Source organism: Pseudorasbora parva, chromosome 19, assembly GCF_024679245.1.
Source record: "Pseudorasbora parva isolate DD20220531a chromosome 19, ASM2467924v1, whole genome shotgun sequence".
Lineage (NCBI taxonomy): Eukaryota > Metazoa > Chordata > Actinopteri > Cypriniformes > Gobionidae > Pseudorasbora > Pseudorasbora parva.
In genome coordinates, this window is record NC_090190.1 from 13,122,306 (window position 1) to 13,142,635 (window position 20,330).

The 20,330-nt window shown below is 37.1% G+C and overlaps 2 protein-coding genes and 1 long non-coding RNA gene across 3 annotated transcripts; 1 reads left to right on the top strand and 2 right to left on the bottom strand.

Moving 5' to 3' along the window:
- The first annotated feature begins 1,482 nt into the window (after window positions 1–1,482).
- Window positions 1,483–10,760, top strand: LOC137047760 (uncharacterized). The gene is made up of 4 exons (XR_010899241.1): window positions 1,483–1,786; window positions 5,652–5,816; window positions 9,712–9,878; window positions 10,455–10,760. It is a non-coding gene; the product is annotated as an uncharacterized lncRNA (long non-coding RNA).
- On the bottom strand, window positions 2,170–9,840 carry sostdc1b (sclerostin domain containing 1b). The gene is made up of 3 exons (XM_067425617.1): window positions 9,733–9,840; window positions 3,449–3,669; window positions 2,170–2,814 (listed from the first exon to the last, which is right to left on the bottom strand). Exons 2-3 carry the CDS (start codon window positions 3,642–3,644, stop codon window positions 2,402–2,404), a joined length of 609 nt encoding a protein of 202 aa, XP_067281718.1. The 5' UTR covers window positions 3,645–3,669; window positions 9,733–9,840; the 3' UTR covers window positions 2,170–2,401.
- LOC137047758 (ankyrin repeat and MYND domain-containing protein 2-like) lies at window positions 8,352–20,106 on the bottom strand. The gene is given in 9 exon segments (XM_067425616.1): window positions 8,352–8,689; window positions 9,733–9,861; window positions 10,444–10,579; window positions 10,664–10,878; window positions 16,322–16,482; window positions 16,566–16,664; window positions 17,796–17,931; window positions 18,670–18,734; window positions 19,970–20,106. Coding segments are annotated over 9 exon segments (1,161 nt in total). The 5' UTR covers window positions 20,046–20,106; the 3' UTR covers window positions 8,352–8,545.
- Between the last annotated feature and the right edge of the window lie 224 nt (window positions 20,107–20,330).

Genomic DNA, 20,330 nt, shown 5'->3' on the forward strand with positions numbered 1-20,330 from the left:
GGCTTTACATTTTTAAAACTTTGAGTAAAATAAACGGTTGAATTACAAGAACCAACAAGTATAATAATGATGTAGTGGTGCTTTAAAACTAGGAGGCAAAGTCGGTCTTGATTGTTTTTTGTTTTGTTTTTTGTAAATCAATTGTGTGTATATATATATATATATATATATATATATATATATATATATATATATATATATATATATATATATATATATATATATGCCTAAATCTCATCAAGTTAGTGTTTTTACTCATTTTTACATTTATTCCAAAATAACTAAAGGCAGCTATAGCTGTTCTTTTTAACAGTCAACGTATTTTCATCAATCATCAACACTGCATGGTCACATAGCCTACATTTAATTTCACTAACTGATTGCTCAATAAAAAAACTATCGTGTAGGCCTATTCAGGCCATTTCATGTTTGAATTTGATGCGACATAAAGCATGATATCTATGTGGTCGAGTTGTCTACTTACTTTTCAATTAGTCTTCCAAATAACGACATCATGTTCTCCTTTCAAACCGATCTGAGAACTCGCATGAAAAGAAGACTGAACTTTATTGCACGAACCATTGATCATAAACATAACCGATCATCGTATCCAAGTTGAACTTAATATGCTTTAAAAAGTTAATAGCAAACGTGTCATTACAAAAGTTCACAAGCACTGCTGCAGGTGAAATATAATGTGGACACTGAATAAATAGTATAAATAATGATAAACTCAAACCCCTTTATCTAAACCTCTCTACTTAACCGTCGGGCTCGCGGCACATCCGTCATGTTTGTATTTTTTTTGTTTTTGTTTTTTTACACTTTTTTTATCCACGCTTGTAGTTCTAATCGAAATTAGCCTACGTCAAACTCGTGATGGGCTGTGGTGGGCAATATCAGCCGTTAAGTGTGCGTCCATCTTCTGGGTATCGTTGGAATATGGTTGGAATACAGTAGCCTACGATTCGACATAGCCTACTTATTTTCGAATACTAGACCTATTTAGTATGGGTAGTATGCGAATTAGGAAGCAGGGAAAGTCTCTTGCAAACTTTGGGAAATCCAATGAAGTGTTCACAGTTCAGAATCTCAGGTAAACAAATAAAATATTACCGAGGAAAAGCCTGTGTTTGAATATCCTAGTAAGTGGGAGTATGCCGATTTGTGTGGATCACATCTTTAGGGAATGCATTTGGTAATTGAGCTTATAAATAACAGCAGGTGGTCCTTGCATCTCAAGCTCTCTTGAGGCGAATCTGTTGTCAGGGATAATTATAGAGATGGCGAATCAGCACTTGCTGTGAGAAAAGCACTCGTCCCTGACGCACCTGTCAACACACACACGCCAGACATCCGTTAAAGACGTCTTCCGCTCGGCTCATGATATTACCTGCATTAGTTTCTCAGCTTTAGTCTCGGCACACCAATGGACCGCCCACAGTCTGTTCGCTGACCTTCTGATGCATATTGCATAAAAAAACTGGTAAGCAGACATTATATAAAGTTTGTATTATTTATGCATCTTTTTTTTATTTTGCTCTCTAAATTCTTTTTCTGCAGGATTCACAACGTTTGTCATCCTCCAGTGACTTGCAATGTAACCTGTGCAGTGTCACCTTCCTCTGGATTCCTGGATTCACAACACAAGGAATCTGATTCATAACTTGGGAATATAACCTCAGGGACGGCAACATGACTTTCAGAATGGCAGAGTGAAAGGATATGGGATACAATGAAGCATCTTTAACATGTTGCCGCCAAAAAGTAGCTGATGTGCCTGCAGGTGAGGGCAGCCCTTCACAACAATGCAGCGTAGAGTTACGAACACAGTGAGAGAGAACTCGCTTCTTGAACTAATTCCTTATTTGTTACATAGTTTCTGACTGAATTCCGTGTAATTCTACAACATTGCCTTTAGCTACAATCAGTGGTCTTCACTTCAAAAGAATACAAACAAGCATGTGTTAACTACTTAATTTATTGTATAATTGTGTAGCTATTTAACTGTGTAAATGTCAATATTCATAAAACAACTATTATATAAAAATAGATGTAATTCTATTAAAAAACTACTATATATGAAATGCAAATATTTACATAGTTATAGTTATGATTCAGTTTTTCCACAACTGTTGTCAAATGTAGTCGTATACATAATTGCTGTAATCATTGTACAAAACATAAACCATGTTACACTCAAAAAGTGCATACACACACATATGCATACATTTATGCACGGTCATAAAAGATTCCACATCTGAAAATAGTAAGAAAACGGCTGTACATCATTGCAATCCAAGTCAATATCACTGTAGTTCATAGTCCCTTTCCTTCCATGAGCAGGGTTGTGTTGGTCACATTTACAACAGTATGGCACATTCTCAATAAATGTGAGGCTCTATTCATTTTTAGAATTAAGCTTTGAATTTTTATTTTTGCTTTTTCTCTTCTTGGGGTTCTGCAGCGGATGGTCCTTTGAGGGACTCTGAGGTGCATGAGAGGACTCGTTTTGTTGGCGTGTGTATCTCTTGCATGTGCAGGATGTGACAGCGGTGATCTTGTAGGTGCGCGTGCTGCCGTCCTGGCACTGGAGTTTAATGCGCTGGGTGCGTGTGCGGTCAGTGACGCAGCGCCACTCCTGGGCATCCCGTCTGCTCCAGTAGTGACCTCTGCCGATCCAGTTGGGCAGCAGGTGGGTGGGCAGACATTCTCCGGCACACACTAACTCCTTCACGGGATTCAGGCTTGTGCACTGGCCGTCAGATATGTATTTAGTGGACCTCAGCTCCCTGCATCCGACCTGGTGCTGTTCTGCAAAGGAAATTTCATGCTTTAGAAACCAATGGATGCAATAAGCATTATGAGAACATTTTACATGATACATAATAAAAGCAACTACTACGGTAATAAAATAGCCTTGTCTGGAAGTTTAAAAGAGTTTTAAAAGCTTTATTAAGGTTTGAAGGTTAAAGAGAAGGATGGACGCACGGACGGACAGACAGACAGAGCAAAGTTTGACTGTTAAATATAGATAGATAGATAGATAGATAGATAGATAGATAGATAGATAGATAGATAGATAGATAGATAGATAGATAGATAGATAGATAGATAGAGCACAGTTTTAATGTTAAAGAGACGGACGGACAGAGATGGATGGATGGATGGATGGATGGATGGATGGATGGATGGATGGATGGATGGATAGATAGATAGATAGATAGATAGATAGATAGATAGATAGATAGATAGATAGATAGATAGATGCAAAATATGACTAGTTAATATGAAAATATATAACAGAATATTAACGTGAGCTGCTATATTATTATGTTATAATATTATGTATTTGGAAGATTTGTATATTGTAACATTATTATAAATGGACTTTATAAAAGTATGTCATAAACACAAGAGTAAACACTTAATACAGTAGGCTACTTACCGTTTTGATCTCGGTTCTCCGCTCGTCTTCCTCCGTTGCGTGCTCGATTTAAGGAGGCGTTGTTCGGAGTCTCGTGAGATGATGCGACAATGTGCCCATAAAACTCTTCAGTGGCATCATTTTTGAAAGCATGACAGCTTTTCATCAGAAAACAGAGCAGAAACAGCAGCTGGTATTCGCATGTGTTCCTGGGCATTGCAAAGCAGTTCGGTTCAGTGTCTCTGTGGAAATTCAGAGAATGATTATACCTGTTTACACGCGTGTGTTTATATACCCGCCCATTCTCTGAACAGCAGCAGCGACTGAAATATTGAAGTGTGCTGGAAATGGGCGTGTCCTCGCGCCGCAGGCAGCACGCCCACATACAGCAACATCTGCACCAGCAAATCGACGTAGAAACATGACACGAAATAAATGTATTAAATAAATCATTAACACTTAATAATATGGTCGCATTAGTTCACTATAATGAACAAACAATGAGCAATACATTTGTTACAGTAGGGCTATTTATTAATCTTTGCTAATGTTAGTTAACTTAATACACATCTGTTCGTTGTTCATGTTAGTTCACAGTGCATTAACTAATGCTAACAAATGAAACAAAATGCTTTTAAATATTAAAATTAACATGATTGATAAATGCTATAGAAGGATTGTTAATTCTTATAGTTAATGTTAACCAAAGTAGAAACCTTATTGTAAAGTGTTACCGATAAATTGAAAAAAAGAAAATACTAAATATTATATCTAGGCATTTATTAATAATTAACATTTATTCATCTTTAAATGTATGGCTAATGAAACACATCAGAATTAATTTATACATTGCATTTGGTCTAAAACTGCCAAACTAAACGAAAGTAACACAACAAATGAAAACCCCCTTACTGTGAAAAAAGTGTAGTTTTTACTCTCAGGATCTATTCAGTCTGAATTTTAAATATTACTTTCAACCAATAATATAATTATATTAGCCTAAACGTATAAAAACAAATCCAGTTTACAATTTTTCTAAGACAGTATTTGAAAATAATAATAATAATAATTTCTTTGAACATTCAGAAATTTGGACAATTCACTCCATACACTAAAAATATAATTGATTATTATTATATATGTTTTTTAAACAAAGATCAATTTTGGATAACATTTTCTTGAATTCCCATGGCCCCTGAGGACGAGTGGTTTGGAAAATTGATGGATTTTCTTGAATTACATTTGGTTGAATTTCCATATGTTGCAGGTTGATTTATTTCATTCTTACATTTTGACAATGAATAACTTAATTAGCAGCATGTATTTTTTTCTTGGTCTTTTATTCTAGTGATAGTTTCAGAAAATAGGAAACATCATTGTGCACTACAAAAGATACATTCCTTCCATGCAAATGAATGAAAGATTAACAGAGCAAACTCTATACTGCAACCCTCTCGAACAGAGATACTGTGCTGAGGATGTTGCTCTCTTTAAAGGAGAGGTGTGAGTTTTCAAGCATTTAGATCCTCTACATGTGAACCTGATGCATTCAGCTCCAGCGAGTGCTGTAAAGTATGGGCATGCATGACAAAACCCATGAAACAGGATAGCCCTGGATTATTTTACCCCAAAATTATCTAAACAGGTGCCTTCGATGAGCTCACCAAATGAATGTGCATAACACAAATGACATGGAGGAAACACAAAAGCCCAATGCTCACTTTCTTCCACCGAAAATGTGTGGCTCCCCCAAAAGTGTCTAGTTTCACCCTCTCCTCAGACATTTACGATTAATTCATTGCACTTGCCCACAGGTACACTTCTTTGATTTGGATGAAAAACACTTTAATATGGTGCAGGATTTTAAAAAAATGTATTTCAAAAGCTACTGCAGTCAAAATGATCTCTTATTACCTAAAAAGCACTGTTAGTCATATTGGTAAGGGGGGGTTTATTGGGGATCACTGAATATGCAACCTCGGGGCCTGAAAGAGGAATATCAAAGTCATGCGATACGATGCGGCATTCGCTAATTTCTGCATATGAAAACCGGATATTTGAGATAGTCCTTTCATGCACCTGTAATGACTGTGACATGCTCATAGATGGAGACAGGAGAGGGATGAATCTCAGGGGAAACGGAGAGGTTACGCCACTGAGTTATGGGTATATTGACATGCGACATGACAAGCGTGTGCTAAATAGACCCTCGTTTGGCCCACAGGGTGAGATAGTCCCTTGGGATGAGGGGATGTGGAGACTGGGAACAAAGCGCTCAGGAACAGACAGAGCCGTCTATAGAATTCTGAGCGAGTGCCTTAGGAGGTGTGCAACAGGACCAAGTGTGGGAAAGTCCACGGAGGAGATCCCTGCTCGCACAAAACTCACGGTATATTTTCCATACTGCAGATTAAACTGGAAGTTTTCCCCAATTTTTTGGGGGGGAGAATATGTTGGTATGTACTGATTAATGATGACAAATGATGCTGCAAATTCATTTTTTTTTTTTTAAACTGACAAAAATAACTTGGTCATCATTATTATGATGAATATTTCACCTAAAAGAACTTTGTGTTAGTAATAAACACTGTTAATCTGCTAGATTAAAGCATGTATGATATTATACTGCGCATTCTAAGAAATAAATAGTATATTGATGTTAAATTTGAATACACGCTTGATCTTCAGAGGATGGGTGCTGCCCTCTCGTGGCAAAACTATTGAATTAAAGGGATAGTCCACACAAAAACATATTTTGAAGAACGTCAGTAACCAAACAGTTGATGGGCCTGACTTCCATGGTATTTCAACAATATGAACTACAGAAAGGCATATTTTAAAAGCAAATTATGTAAAATCTTATGAAACCAGCAAAAATAGGAAAGCTACACTAAATAAATCAGTGATTATTTACAGTATGTTTCACAGAAAATTCTATTTCAGGTTTTCTACTTCAAAACTTTACATTTATTTTGTACAAGCAATTTCTGAGTGAAAATTGTTTTTACACCAATGTTTTTTATTTTATTTATAATAAAAAGGGGTCTGACTTTTTTGTTTTGTTCAAAATGACAAATTAAAAACAAGTTGGATTGAAAATAGACAAACCCAGCAATTGGGTTGTTTTAACCCAGCGGTTGTGTTAAATGTTTGCTTAAATCAACCCAATTGCCATGCTTGTTATTTTTCAACCCAGGTGGGTTGGGTTGTTATTAACCCAGCATTTTTTAGAGTGTACATCATCAATCCTTCTTCCAAAATGTGTTTTTGTCTTTCCCTGATTTACTAGCCTATTATGAGTGTTTATATTTTACACCGGGCGGGGTGGCTTTCTTGGGAAATCATGTATGTCACTCATCCATGCGTGTCTCATCATATCCGTAAAATGGAGAAAAGTTTCTCTGGCTACTTTTTTGCATGTGTATGGTGTGGGAGCGGCATAGGTGAATTGTCACAACGAGCGAGAAAGGTTGACATGGACCACGCAAAATCCCAAATCTCCGTGGAATCATCCGTTTAAAAAAAAAGTTGCGCAGAGGAGAGCCTACTTGCAAAAAAAAAAAACACACAACACTGGCTTGGCTTTTCAGAGATGGTGAGAACTGAGGGATTTGAAATGGTGTAAAAGCGACGCAGAGATGGTGTTTTTATTAGCTACTCAATAGGTAAGATATTTTAATGAACAGATGAATTGCCATGTAGCTCTCTTAACAGAGTTTATTGTAAAGCATTATCTACTGTGACGGGTCAGTCACCCAAAGCCGAAGCACAACTAAAAGTATTTCCACAAAATGCATGCAGTTTTGTTTAACCACTGGAGGGCCAAAAATTACAGTACCTATTTGTCTTTTAAGAACAGATGTCCGAATAAGATGTCCCTTTGTTAGTCGTTTTCATGCACCCTACATGTGCTGTCTGTCTTCTGTGCGGTATCTACACAACCCCGAATGAGTACAATCCAACACTTCTGAATCATGGTTTGAGTGTCCTATACAATGCATAGAATAGCTGAGTCCACACCACAACTAACGATAACGGCACAGAGAAACAAAATAGTGGGAATCGCTTTCTTCGGCGTGTCTTTTTTCCAGCTGATGAATGATAAATAACAAGCAAAAGGACTGGCTGAACCCCCCGTAGCAGATTTCTACAGATGGTGCTGGAGAAGAGCAGGGATAACAGAAGCTTTCATAATCGCAGCATGCTAGGGTACAATATACAGCTCTAAAAAAAAAAGAGAGAAATCAATGTTAAGTGGTCTCTTAATTTTTTCCAGAGCTGTATATGGTCACGTGGATTAGGAAGCACTTCTGATTGGCTGGTGCCACAGCGTTGGAAAAACCAATCAGCATTTGGTTTGGGTTTCATGTCGGAACCATGTATATGGACATGTTTGACCGCATGTGTTTCTTGTCTTTTGCAGCGCTTTGCGCTTGACATGATGTTAAAACAAGCAAAAACACATTCTGTGTGAATGGCCCGTTTAATGTCATGACCAAATGCACAGGAAAGATTCAGTAAGATCTAACTAAAGCAAATCAAACAATTCTGACCTACTTACCACTGGTGTGCTATATTCTAAAGTGGCTGAACGTTAGCTTGACAAGCCAGACCCACATCAAGATGTTTGGTCTGGAAACTCACCATTGACAGGGCAATCCGAGGGGCGGGATAAACGGTTGTCTTTCAAACTCCCTCAGCACGCGATAGGATACGGTACACAACCATTCAGAGCAACGCAGGTGAAGCAGAGCTTGTTGATAGATTAAACATTCGCCGTATCTGGTCGGCAAATCTCCAAACACATCTTCCCTTTTTAAGAATGATTTCAGTGCCGTTCTTTATTCTTTTCTCAGAGAAAAGCTCAACTCCAAGTCTTCCAGAGTCGCGGTCAAAGCTGATTCGAAAGACCGCCGTTCGCCAGTTTCTGTGTTTACTAGAAGCACGCAAACGCAACTCGGCCATCGTCATTATGGCCCCGCCCACCGACTCTATACACGATGTGATTGGCCCAGCAAGAGTTAGGGGAATACAGCTCAGAAGGGTATTGAGAGTTGCTAGACGACACTCGCGGGCAGATTAGATTTGCTGCCGCTAGGGTGCGTCTAGATTTCTAGGCTAGCTAAACGTACCATTGCTAGAGAGTTCTCTCAGTTTTGGTTGGCTGTTGAATTGAGCATCTCTTTGTTGCACATGGGTTTTGCACTGCCTCTTATGGGTGAACCAGTGCAGCCTCTGACATGTCTGCCCACAGTAGACCACCTGCAAAGAGATGAGCCCATTACTGGAAAACTGGTTTCAGGAACACTCATCATTTTGACAAGAGAGTTTCCTTAAGAATCCAAAACAATGGGCTGTTAAAGGATTAGTTCACCCAAAAATGAAAATGTGATGTTTATCTGCTTATCCCCAGTGCATCTAAGATGTAGATGTCTTTGTTTCTTCAGTAGAACACAAATGAAGATTTTTAGTTTCAACCGTTGCAGTCTGCCAGTCATAATGCATGTGAATGGGCAACAAACATGTAAAAAAACATGCTTAGACAACATGCACAAAAACCCTGCTGCCCGTGATGACACATTGATGTCTTAAGACACGAGCCGATCGGTTTCTGTGAGAAACCGAACAGTATTATTTTTTATTTTTTATTTTTTTACATATCCAGACGAATCTTATCTAGTGTTCCCATCCGCTATTACTTCCATCTGGTAAAGTCAAACTGGCGCGATCATAGAGGTACATATAGATTCCTCATTAGTGCCAGCGCGGATTGGCCGAATAAGGCATCTACGAACTATCACACTATAATGATCGTGCCAGTTTGACCTTACCAGACGGAAGTAATGATGGATGGGAACACTATATGAGATTCATCTGGATAAGAGGTAAAAAAATAACATTAATACTGTTCGGTTTCTCACAGATATCGATCGGTTCGTGTCTAAAAACATCAATGTGTCGTCACAGGCAGCAGGGTTTTTTCCTGCATGTTGTCTAAGCATGTTTTTTTACTCTCATAGTGTTGTTAATTCAAAAGCTATAGGTTCAATCCAAGGTAATGGTGACACAGGATGTGGAAAGTTATGTTTGCCTCAACAGAAACTACATGTTAAATATCAGCGTAGAATAATTATTAGGCCTATGTACTTTGCAGATGGTCATTATTTGATTAACTGTACAATACATTCTTGTTAACATTTGTAAGATTATTATTTGGGTGCAAAATCATAAAAAATGTCAATATTAATTGAATAAATGTTGATGATGTTTTATGATTTCTCAAGGAAAGAGGAAACATATAATACCATTTTACAGAAGGAGCATTTCATGTCGGCACCCCTCTCCCCACAAGTAGCACAGTACTCTGTGTCCATAAGCACCATCTGGCCTGTCAGTGCCTGGGTCAGAACCGAGAAGGCTGTAGGGTTGTTCCCCTGGAAACAAGAGTGAGGTTGTGACACATAATGTTGACACATTTTTATACACATTTTTCATTTTTTCATAGATGTTAAAGCTGAATTTTCAGCATCATTACTTCAGTCTTCAGTGTCATGAGCCTTCAGAAATAATTTTAATATGCTTATTCTGTGCTCAAGAAACATTTATTATTATCAATATTGAAATTAGCTGTACTGGTAAATATTTTTGTGAAAAATCTTGAAATCTTTAGTAACATTATGAATGTCTTTACTGTCACTTTTGATCAATTAAATGCGTCCTTGCTGAATAAAAGTATTATTGTTATTATTATTTTTCAATGCACCAAACTTTTGTGCGGTAGTGTATATACAGTAATAAGATATAAAAACATAGTGATTCATTATTTAATATAATTCAATGTTATAAATAATGATATTATTATTATTAAATGTTATAAATAATTTTATATACAGTATATATATATATATATATATATATATATATATATATATATATATATATATATATAAAATGATATGTAAAATAAATATTTATTATTAAAGATGCTTGTTTTTATGGCAGAAAAGTTTACTGACAATTTCCACAGGTGCTATGCTTTGGACCAGCTGCTGCAGAAGGGTTGCCTCACAATAGGGAAACTTCCGGATACAATCACGGATGAATTTCTCCTGGTACTGAGGGAAGCCATCACCATCTCTTCCTTTCAGAAGTCTGAGGCAGAAGAAAAAAGATATAATTTTTGAGACTCCATTTCCAAGACCTTCGAAGATGCAAGGACCATAATGATGGTGTCACCTCTTCAAAAGGGATTCCAGTTTGTGGTCGCATTCCTGCAGGAAGGCCAGACACTTCCGCAGTACGCAGCTGATGTAGTGCATTTTCATGGCCAGAACCTCATTCATGTCCTTCTGTTTCACGCATTGCTCGCAGAGCAGATCCATCACACGGTAGCACTTCTCCAGGGCAACCACGTCCACCAATAAGGGGTTCTCCTTCACTAGCATCACCATCTGAAAAAGCATGATGGAAAAATATACCCTAAAATATGGGAAGTGAATATAGCAGAGAGACACTAGCCTTACTTACAATGCGAGTTTCATGAAGGAAACGTTCTCACACTACATGATTCTGTAACTGAACCCTGCTGAGTCCGGCGCTAAGACACCTTACTCATCAGAAATCACTGGATGTGAGACAGCTGAGATAGCATAGCGCACAGATGCCATCTGATAGCTTCCACAAAGCACACACACAATTCTATACTAGACCAACTGTGATTTAAACTACTCTGCACCCATTCAAGTTTTTTCCCCCTCTTTTTTCAATCGCTACCCTCAATACTTAGGTCACGTTATCAACTCTCCTTACCAACTTTCAACTTGGCAAAGCAGCTAATAACCCTTGTGCATTCATATGGACATTGTTGTCTTTCTCAGTGCTTTTTTATTATTATTTATTTTTCCTCCCATTTTGCCTGTGTTAAAGCTAACATAGGCCTGCATTTTGGCACAGGTATGTATTTTTATTACTATTTCACCCCCATTTCCTTTAAAAATGTTTATTTTGCACTAGGTACACAAAATAGTTCCTCTAAGCACTGTTTGGACAAAAATGTCCACTTTGAAACCCATTAAAGAGGTGGTTGCAGGCCATTTCACTTTTTTAACTTTAGTTAGTGTGTAATGTTGCTGCTTGAGCATAAACAGTATCTGCAAAGTTACAGCGCTGAAAGTTCAATGCAAACGGAGATATTGTCTTGTAAAGTTATGGCAGTTTATTGCCTACAAAATCAGCTGGTTTGGACTACAACAAGCTTCTTTTCCGGGTTAGTGACATCATAAACCCTTACTATTAAAGGGTTAGTTCACCCAAAAAATGAAATTTATGTCATTAATGACTCAACCTAATGTCGTTCCACCCGTAAGACCTCCGTTCATCTTCAGAACACATTTTAAGATATTTGATATTTTAGTCCCAGAGCATATGCATTATATGCACACTGTACTGTCCATGTCCAGAAAGCTAATAAAAACATCATCAAAGTAGTCCATATGTGACATCAGTGGGTTGATTAGAAAATACATTTTGGTCCAAAAATATCAAAAACTACAACTTTATTCAGCATTGTTTTCTCTTCCGTGTTCCTTCGAAAAAAGAATCAAACGGTCATGAATCAGTGAATTGATCAATGATTCGGATCGCCAATGTCACGTGATTTCAGCAGTTTGGATCACGTGTCAAACTGCTGAAATCACATGAAATTGGCAATCCGAATCATTGATCAATTCACTGATTCATTTATTAGCTTTCTGGACATGGGCAGTAAAGTGTGCATAGACTGCATTTGCTCTGGGACTAAAAAATAAAATATCTTAAACTGTGTTCTGAAAATGAACAGGTCTTACGGGTGAGGAACGACATTAGGGTGAGTCATTAATGACATCAATTTCATTTTTGGGTGAACTAACCCTTTAACATAAACACTGCCCCCACGAACACGCAACAAAGTGGACGAGGACACGACGCAGTCATTACGGAAGAGAGAGCTGTTGCAGTAGTAGAGTGTTGTAGACATGCCATAGAAACAAAGTTATTTTCACCCCAAGTGCACGACTCCTGTGTTCGGCCTTCCTCGGGATGCAGGACTTTGGGAGCAATGGTTACAATTTGTGTTTAATTTAGTTCCTGATGATTACAAAGCAAATTTAGCCATCTGTGCTGCACATTTCACAGAAGACAGCTTCAAGAATCTTCACAAGTTCAATACTGGATTTGCTCAAAGGCTCATACTAAAAGATGAAGCAGTTCCCACATTAAAGACAGAAGCTGCTGTTTATGGGCCTAAACCTGTAAGTACTTTTAAATGTGTAGTTTGTGTTTTGGTTGCATCAGGACCAACAAAGGCTACGCTAGGCATAACTAAATTGTTTCATACTTCTCCAACAAACAGCTGCAAACACCTACAAACTTATATGTAATCACACCCGCGAACATTGTTTATTTATATAAAATATATTATATAAACAAGATGTTCATGCTACAAATAAAACACTACCTTTACAAACAAGCTACAACTCATTCGGATACAGTAAAACTTTAACCAGAGTATGAAAGGATAACTAACAACAGTGACAGTGACACTACAAAAATACTTGAAATACGAAAATGCTTACCATTCACTAACATCCATTAAAAGCCTTGCATGCAGAGGTTCTGCTTTACCTTCATCCCCGCTATCTGGGTCTGATTCAGGCTCAAATTGGTATGGCAATATTGACGCCATTTTTTACACCGCTAATGTGACTTCTGCCCGTAATGGTAAGAGCGTGGCGTTTCCTGCAACCTGTGCTTGGCACTTCAGTCAATAAAAATACATGAAACTACATTTGGCCATCTAACCAATTCATAAAAGCAGGAAGCAGACAAGCCGTTCAAAGGACAGTGGAGACAGCGGTGTGGAATAAAGGTAAAATATAAGAAAAATACGCCGTTTTTAAAAAGTATTAAGACTGCGCCCCATAAACACAACCAAGCCTAGAAAAACACCACAGAACCACCCCTTTAAAACTGCAATTTTGGTCCAGGGCCATTTCACTATAAAATGATGCAATCTTGGTTAATAGGCTTTCATTCTGTTAGCAAGGCTTCCAAAATAAAATTTTTACCAGATGGTGCCATAGTAACCCTAACTCTCACTCTGTGGTTATGTTAGTATGGTTGTCAGAGTTTGTTTTGTATGTGTGTAATAAAAAAATGGGGTTACACTTTATTTCGATAGTCGCTTTAAAGGGGGGGGGGGGGGCTGTTTCATGCATACTGATCTTTTTACACTGTTAAAGACATGTAATCCCATACTAAACATAGACAAAGTTTCAAAAGTTAAGGTGGACGTTTGATGGGAGTATTTCTTTGTCAAAAATACTACTTCCGGTTAGTCATAAGTTTCGGCAAGTTTTTTGCGATCATGCGTCCCCTTGACGTTAATGGGGGCGGAATTTCCTTGTATGGGCCTTACGGACAATTCTACCGGAAGCGCGTGAGAGAGAGAGAGAGAGGGAGAGAGCGAAAGTAACAGGCTACGCCCATCAAAGCGCTGGCTCGTAGGATGCGCTGGACAGGTGATGTGCACAATTACCAATGTCACCAAAAAAGTGCGTTTTTGGTTGCCAGACCAAGACAGTCCTGCACAGATTCCCCAAAAACCCCGCGTTAATGCAACAGTGGATGGAATTTGCTTTTCCAGATCAGCAACTGAGTTGCGCGAATGTTTATGTCTGTTCGCTGCATTTCGGTGCCGACTGTTTCATAAACAAGGCCCAGCTCGACGCCGGATTTTCCGATCGCCTAATGCTGAAGAATGGAGCAGTCCCAACGATAAAGGTCCCAACGTTAGAACCGCAGGCTGTGAGTAAGACTGATTCAAATGTCTGTGTTTTTGCCTATGCTCATCAAGTAGCCCAAACATGATCACGTATAGTTAATTGATCAATGGAGCATGCAATTGTGTAGTGCGTGTACATTTGTTTAGCTGGCCACTATATGTGTAACTTTATGTTTGTGTATTGTAAAAGCACTCCAAACAACAATACACAAAGAGTGGGGAAATATGTTGAACTAAATAAGCACGCTTCTTCATTCAAATGCGCTACTATTCCGTGTCTTTCTATGTAAACACTAGCCTGCCGTGCAAAACCAGTCCGCTTACTACAATTGTCTACACAAACCACGCGTAAACACACACACACACACACACACACACACACGTTGTAACACTCGCGCTTGACATGGTGTTCTAAAAACGTGACGTTAAAGTTAAAATCGTGGAATAACGGTTTGATTGTAGTCTAGCAAGAAGTGCACTTCCCACATGTACACCTTCAAAAGTATAAATATGTAAATAACACAAGCCGCTTAGCATATTATATAGTTAGTGTATAACTTGTACCACATGGAGACGTCCTGCTCTAGTCGTTTTTGCTGCTGCTCCTGTTCAACTTCAGTCTCTGGGTCTGATTCCGGATCATAGATGTATGGCTGTATCTGATTAAAAGCCATTTTTTTATTTTGAATAAAGTTTTTTCCCGCTGTTAGGGATGACACAGCTTTACGACGCACTCAACACAATAACAGCGGCGCGCCCAAGTCATTATTTAGCTCCGCCCACACGATACGCCCCCATCCGCTCGGCTTTTTTCGGAAAGACTCGGAACAGCGCATCTTTCTTATATAGTTATAAAAAAAATAAAGACTTTTCGGAGATATGCAGGATGCAGTATTTGCAATATTTGCAATACCCATATTTGTCATCTTTATATTCTTACCTCATCCAGACAGTTAACATGCACATTTGGATTGCTGAGCAGTTGGGTGGCCTCTTGCACATCACCTTTTAAGAGAACACAGTCTAGAGTTTAGAGTGCTTGATTACAGACGTTCTTCCAAATATCTTCCTTTGTGTTCAGCAGAACAAAGAAATGTATACAGGTTTGGAACAACTCGAGCGTGACTAAATGATGATGGAATTTTCCTTTTTGGGTGAACTATTCCTTTAAAGTATATGAAAATATTTTCAACAGTTTTATTATCTACCCTAACTGCTAGGATTCAGTAAAATACAGTTAAAAAGCTGTTTTAAAAAAATTGACTGGTTAATTTATAGATAAAGTGGTTTATGTGAACCAGGCACTTATTATTAATAATTTTAGGGATAAATAGTATAGCTTTTGAACACATCCTTATAATACTCAAATAAAAAATAAAAAAGGCTGACCACCAAACCTCACACTTTCTCTCTACTACACCAAAAGTGTGTTTAGCAAGAGACAGGCACTTGCACTATATGCTACTCTATAGGTACTCAAGATTGACATGACACTGACTGAAACTGAGTGTTTCACCCCCCCCTTTAAGTTCACTAACTATATATTTTTGTACAAAAGTATTGCAGTTGTCCCTTTTAGATGGTAATGAAACTGAAAGGATAACACGTAGGTGTTTAGCTACACCTAACTTTTGATGGTATTTTTTTTTTTTAAATGACAATATGTTCCTCTAAGCACTATAGCATATATTTCAATATGGTATTAAAGTAAAAATGTAGAAATTTGCTTTCTTATTCAGTTTTATATCATGTTGGGTTTTAAACTTAAACTTGTTTATCAAGAATAACAGATATGCAGAATTCCAGGCCTGTGTTGAAATGGCCTGTTGTTGCTCTGTAATATCACAAGGATATATTTAGATGGAATAAAAACAGGAGGGGTGTTGGTTAGTGCAAACTGATGCGTCCCTCAGTCATGTGACCTTGTATGGTATTTTTATGGGTCAGTGTTATAAGCATAGAAGCATAGCATAGATAAAAGCATAGATTGCTGTGCTCTACTAACATTGTTCGGTTTGTGTGAGAGTGGCGCTTAAAATCTCAGTTATTAAAATGCATGTGACGCTTCCTACCTTGACAGGATTGAGGTTAGTAGTTATGATGATTTTGTGTAGGGGTCCTGCTTGTTTTTGGGGTAGTTTAGGTTCTCTCTCAGAGCCCTAGAGTCTGGTGTAGTATTCCAACCTCGCACGAGAAAAGAAATTGTTGATCACTGTCACACAGTCGTGCTGACCTGCACAGGGTGAAAAAAGAAAAAAAATTTAAGTGATTTATTCATTAATAAGTAGTAAATGTGCATATATATGACACTCTCACCCACAAAGGCAGCCATCTGAGCAGCAGTCTGTCCCACTGAGTTGACCAGATCTGTCTCTGCTCCAGCATCCAATATCATCTCTGTAATTTCAGCATTACCTGTGGGATTATTTCAGATGAGCTGGGAATATTCAATAAATGCTACACTCTTCACTATACACTAAATTAATAATTTTATCAGCAATGATGGAATAAATTGATTAAAAATAACAGCAAAGACATTTAAATTGTAATGAAAGATTTTAATTTCAAATTATTGCTGTTCTTTTGAACTTTCTATTAAAAATAGCCAGCGGTCCCCACTTTTCAAAAGGCTTTTAAATCAGACAGGATGAGTTTTCTACACTGTAATTTTGTTTTGTTGGTTTTTGTTGGTTTAACTTAAAAAAGTAAGTAACCCGGTTGCCTTAAAATGTTGAGTTTATTGAAATTAAAAATTTGAGTTGATACAATGAAGGAAATTAGTTTAATAAATAGAAACTCAAAATATTATTGTACAGTATCTGAACCACATAAAAAATTTGATAAATCATGAAAATAGCACTATTTGGCATGTTTCCCTGCGTCATCAGAAATAAAACACACACAATACCCAATGTGCTTACAAAATCTTTTAATAATATTTTAATAAAGGTTGTCGAATCTAAAAATAAAAAAATCATTGTATTGACTCAAAATTTTAATTTCAATGAACTAAAAATTTTAAGGCAACCAGGTAACTTTTTTTCTAAATAATTTTTTACAGTGTAGAGAAAGTAAAAATGCAGAATGTTTCCTGTGATGTGTAGGTTTAGGGGCAGGGGCAGTGTTGGGGGATAGAATTTACAGTATGTACGGTATAAAAACTATTACGTCCATGGAGAGTCCCCACAAAGATAGTGAACCAGACGTGTGTGTGTGTGTGTGTGTGTGTGTGTGTGTGTGTGTGTGTGTGTGTGTGTGTGTGTGTGTGTGTGTGTGTGTGTGTGTACAGTATACACTATATATATATATATATATATATATATATATAGAGAGAGAGAGAGAGAGAGAGAGAGAGAGAGAGAGAGAGAGAGAGAGAGAGAGATATATATATAGATATATATAGATATAGATAGATAATATTCATGACTGCTTTCTGTGCCTAACCTAATACCATGACTTCCCTAAAAATTCTGTAAAAAATGTCCTTGCTAATAAACATTAGATAAAGTGAAACTTGTTAGCGTTACTATAGATGAGCATGTCTACCTGAGAGGCCAGCGAACATGAGGGCAGTATAACCATACTCATGCTCATTACAGTTGTCAGCTCCGTGCTGTAGCAGCAGTCTGCACATGTCTGCTTTGCCTTTATATGCTGCATGCATGAGAGGGGTCATACCATACTGACATGAGGGATAAGACTTTATAAATGGCTTTTATCAATCTTTTCATCTGCATGACTCAAAAGCAAACAACATTTAGACTTGTTCAGTCCTATCACAAATTGTGAAAATCCAGAAAATGTGTCTGCAGTATGGTGATTCTGACAAAAAACTGGCACTTGAGTGACATGAGCAGAGTGAGTCATAATCTTTGCTGCTCCTTGGATGAAGTTGAAAGACTGCGTTGGAGGCAGTGCACAAGCAGCACATCTGATTTTGACAGGTGGGAAACACTTATCAACGGCTGTTTAACCATTCTGGCCCCAAAAGGACATCAAGTCCTTTAGGTTGTCTGCAGGTTACATCTAGTGGAATGTCTCCATTATCACACCTCTTTAAGTATAATCTTACCTCCTTAAAGTACCATATCCGCTACTCAAGAGTCTCTGCCATATGCCTGAATTACAATGCGGAACATATGCTGTCACCTCACCAGCTTACCAGCCACTGTGCTTATTCAAGGGCTGAATCATCAGAAAACAACTATAACACCACAGTGTGGTCTGTGTTTAAGTAAGTAAGGCCACAGTTAAATAACATAAACATTAATATAACATTAAGTATGGGTTGTGTTTGGCCAGCAACCTTATGTCTGATTTTATGTTTTGTTGTGTTCCAGTTGGTGAATCCCAATGAGCCATAACGGGTGCTTAATGGCCTGTAAATTACTATCCATATTTGTCATCTTTATATTCTTACCTCATCCAGACAGTTAACATGCACATTTGGATTGCTGAGCAGTTGGGTGGCCTCTTGCACATCACCTTTTAAGAGAACACAGTCTAGAGTTTAGAGTGCTTGATTACAGACGTTCTTCCAAATATCTTCCTTTGTGTTCAGCAGAACAAAGAAATGTATACAGGTTTGGAACAACTCGAGCGTGACTAAATGATGATGGAATTTTCCTTTTTGGGTGAACTATTCCTTTAAAGTATATGAAAATATTTTCAACAGTTTTATTATCTACCCTAACTGCTAGGATTCAGTAAAATACAGTTAAAAAGCTGTTTTAAAAAAATTGACTGGTTAATTTATAGATAAAGTGGTTTATGTGAACCAGGCGCTTATTATTAATAATTTTAGGGATAAATAGTATAGCTTTTGAACACATCCTTATAATACTCAAATAAAAAATAAAAAAGGCTGACCACCAAACCTCACACTTTCTCTCTACTACACCAAAAGTGTGTTTAGCAAGAGACAGGCACTTGCACTATACTGTTCAAGTTTGGGGTTGGTAAGATTTTTGTAATGTTTTTGAAAGACGTCTCTTATGCTCACCAAGGCTGCATTTATTTGCTTAAATAATACAGTAAAACATTAATACACTGTAAATAAAAATTCATGTTTACAATAGACAATTTTCTAGTGACTGATCACATCTAAATTTTTCAGTTGGCCAAATTGAAGTTCTGTGAATTGATGCAATTTTATTCACAGAAATTCAATTTGGCCAACTGAAAAAAATACATGTGATCAGTCACTCGAAAATTTTCAATTTGAGACCTGTTTTTTTTTTTTGTTGTTGTTGTTTTTTTACAGTGTATTGTGAAGTATATCAATTTAAATTAACTGTTTGGAATATATATATATATATATATATATATATATATATATATATATATATATATATATATATATATATATATATACATCCACATTTACATTTACATTTAATCATTTAGCAGACGCTTTTATCCAAAGCGACTTACAAAAAAAGGGGGACTTACAAAAAAAAAAAAATCCACACATACTTATATTAGAGTGATTCATAAATCATAATGCTGATTTGATACTCAAGATATACTTCTTAACAACAGTTCCTCTGAACAAATTAATAGCCTAATAAAACATCCAACTAATTAAAAAAATAACTAAAATTTATAACCTGTATAAAGTTGTATAGAAAGTTTGTTCCTAGATTCTTCTAGCATTAAGATAGCATATACTGTAAGAGCAAAAACAGAATAAAAATAAAAGTGATGTCCAGTAGGCCTACCTGCAGCAGCCACTTGTAGCATCACTCTGTCTTCAGATGTCAAATTACCTTTCCTTGCAGGGGTCATACTCGTCATATTGACACCAGGCGATTATTATAACTTTTAGGGATAAATAGTATATCGTTGTGAAACTTTGAGACACCGACCTTATAATATAGTATCCTACTCAACTAAAATGTCTAAAAGAGAGAGAGAGAAAAAACATCCCCGGATTATACCACGATGGAATTTTTAAGGAGGAGGGTTAGATATCCGAGTGGAACGATGTGAACGAGTCATAATGACTATTTTAGCATATAAACATCTATATCATAAAAAAAGCTGTATATAAAATAAATGTTATTACTTTTTAATTCAAAA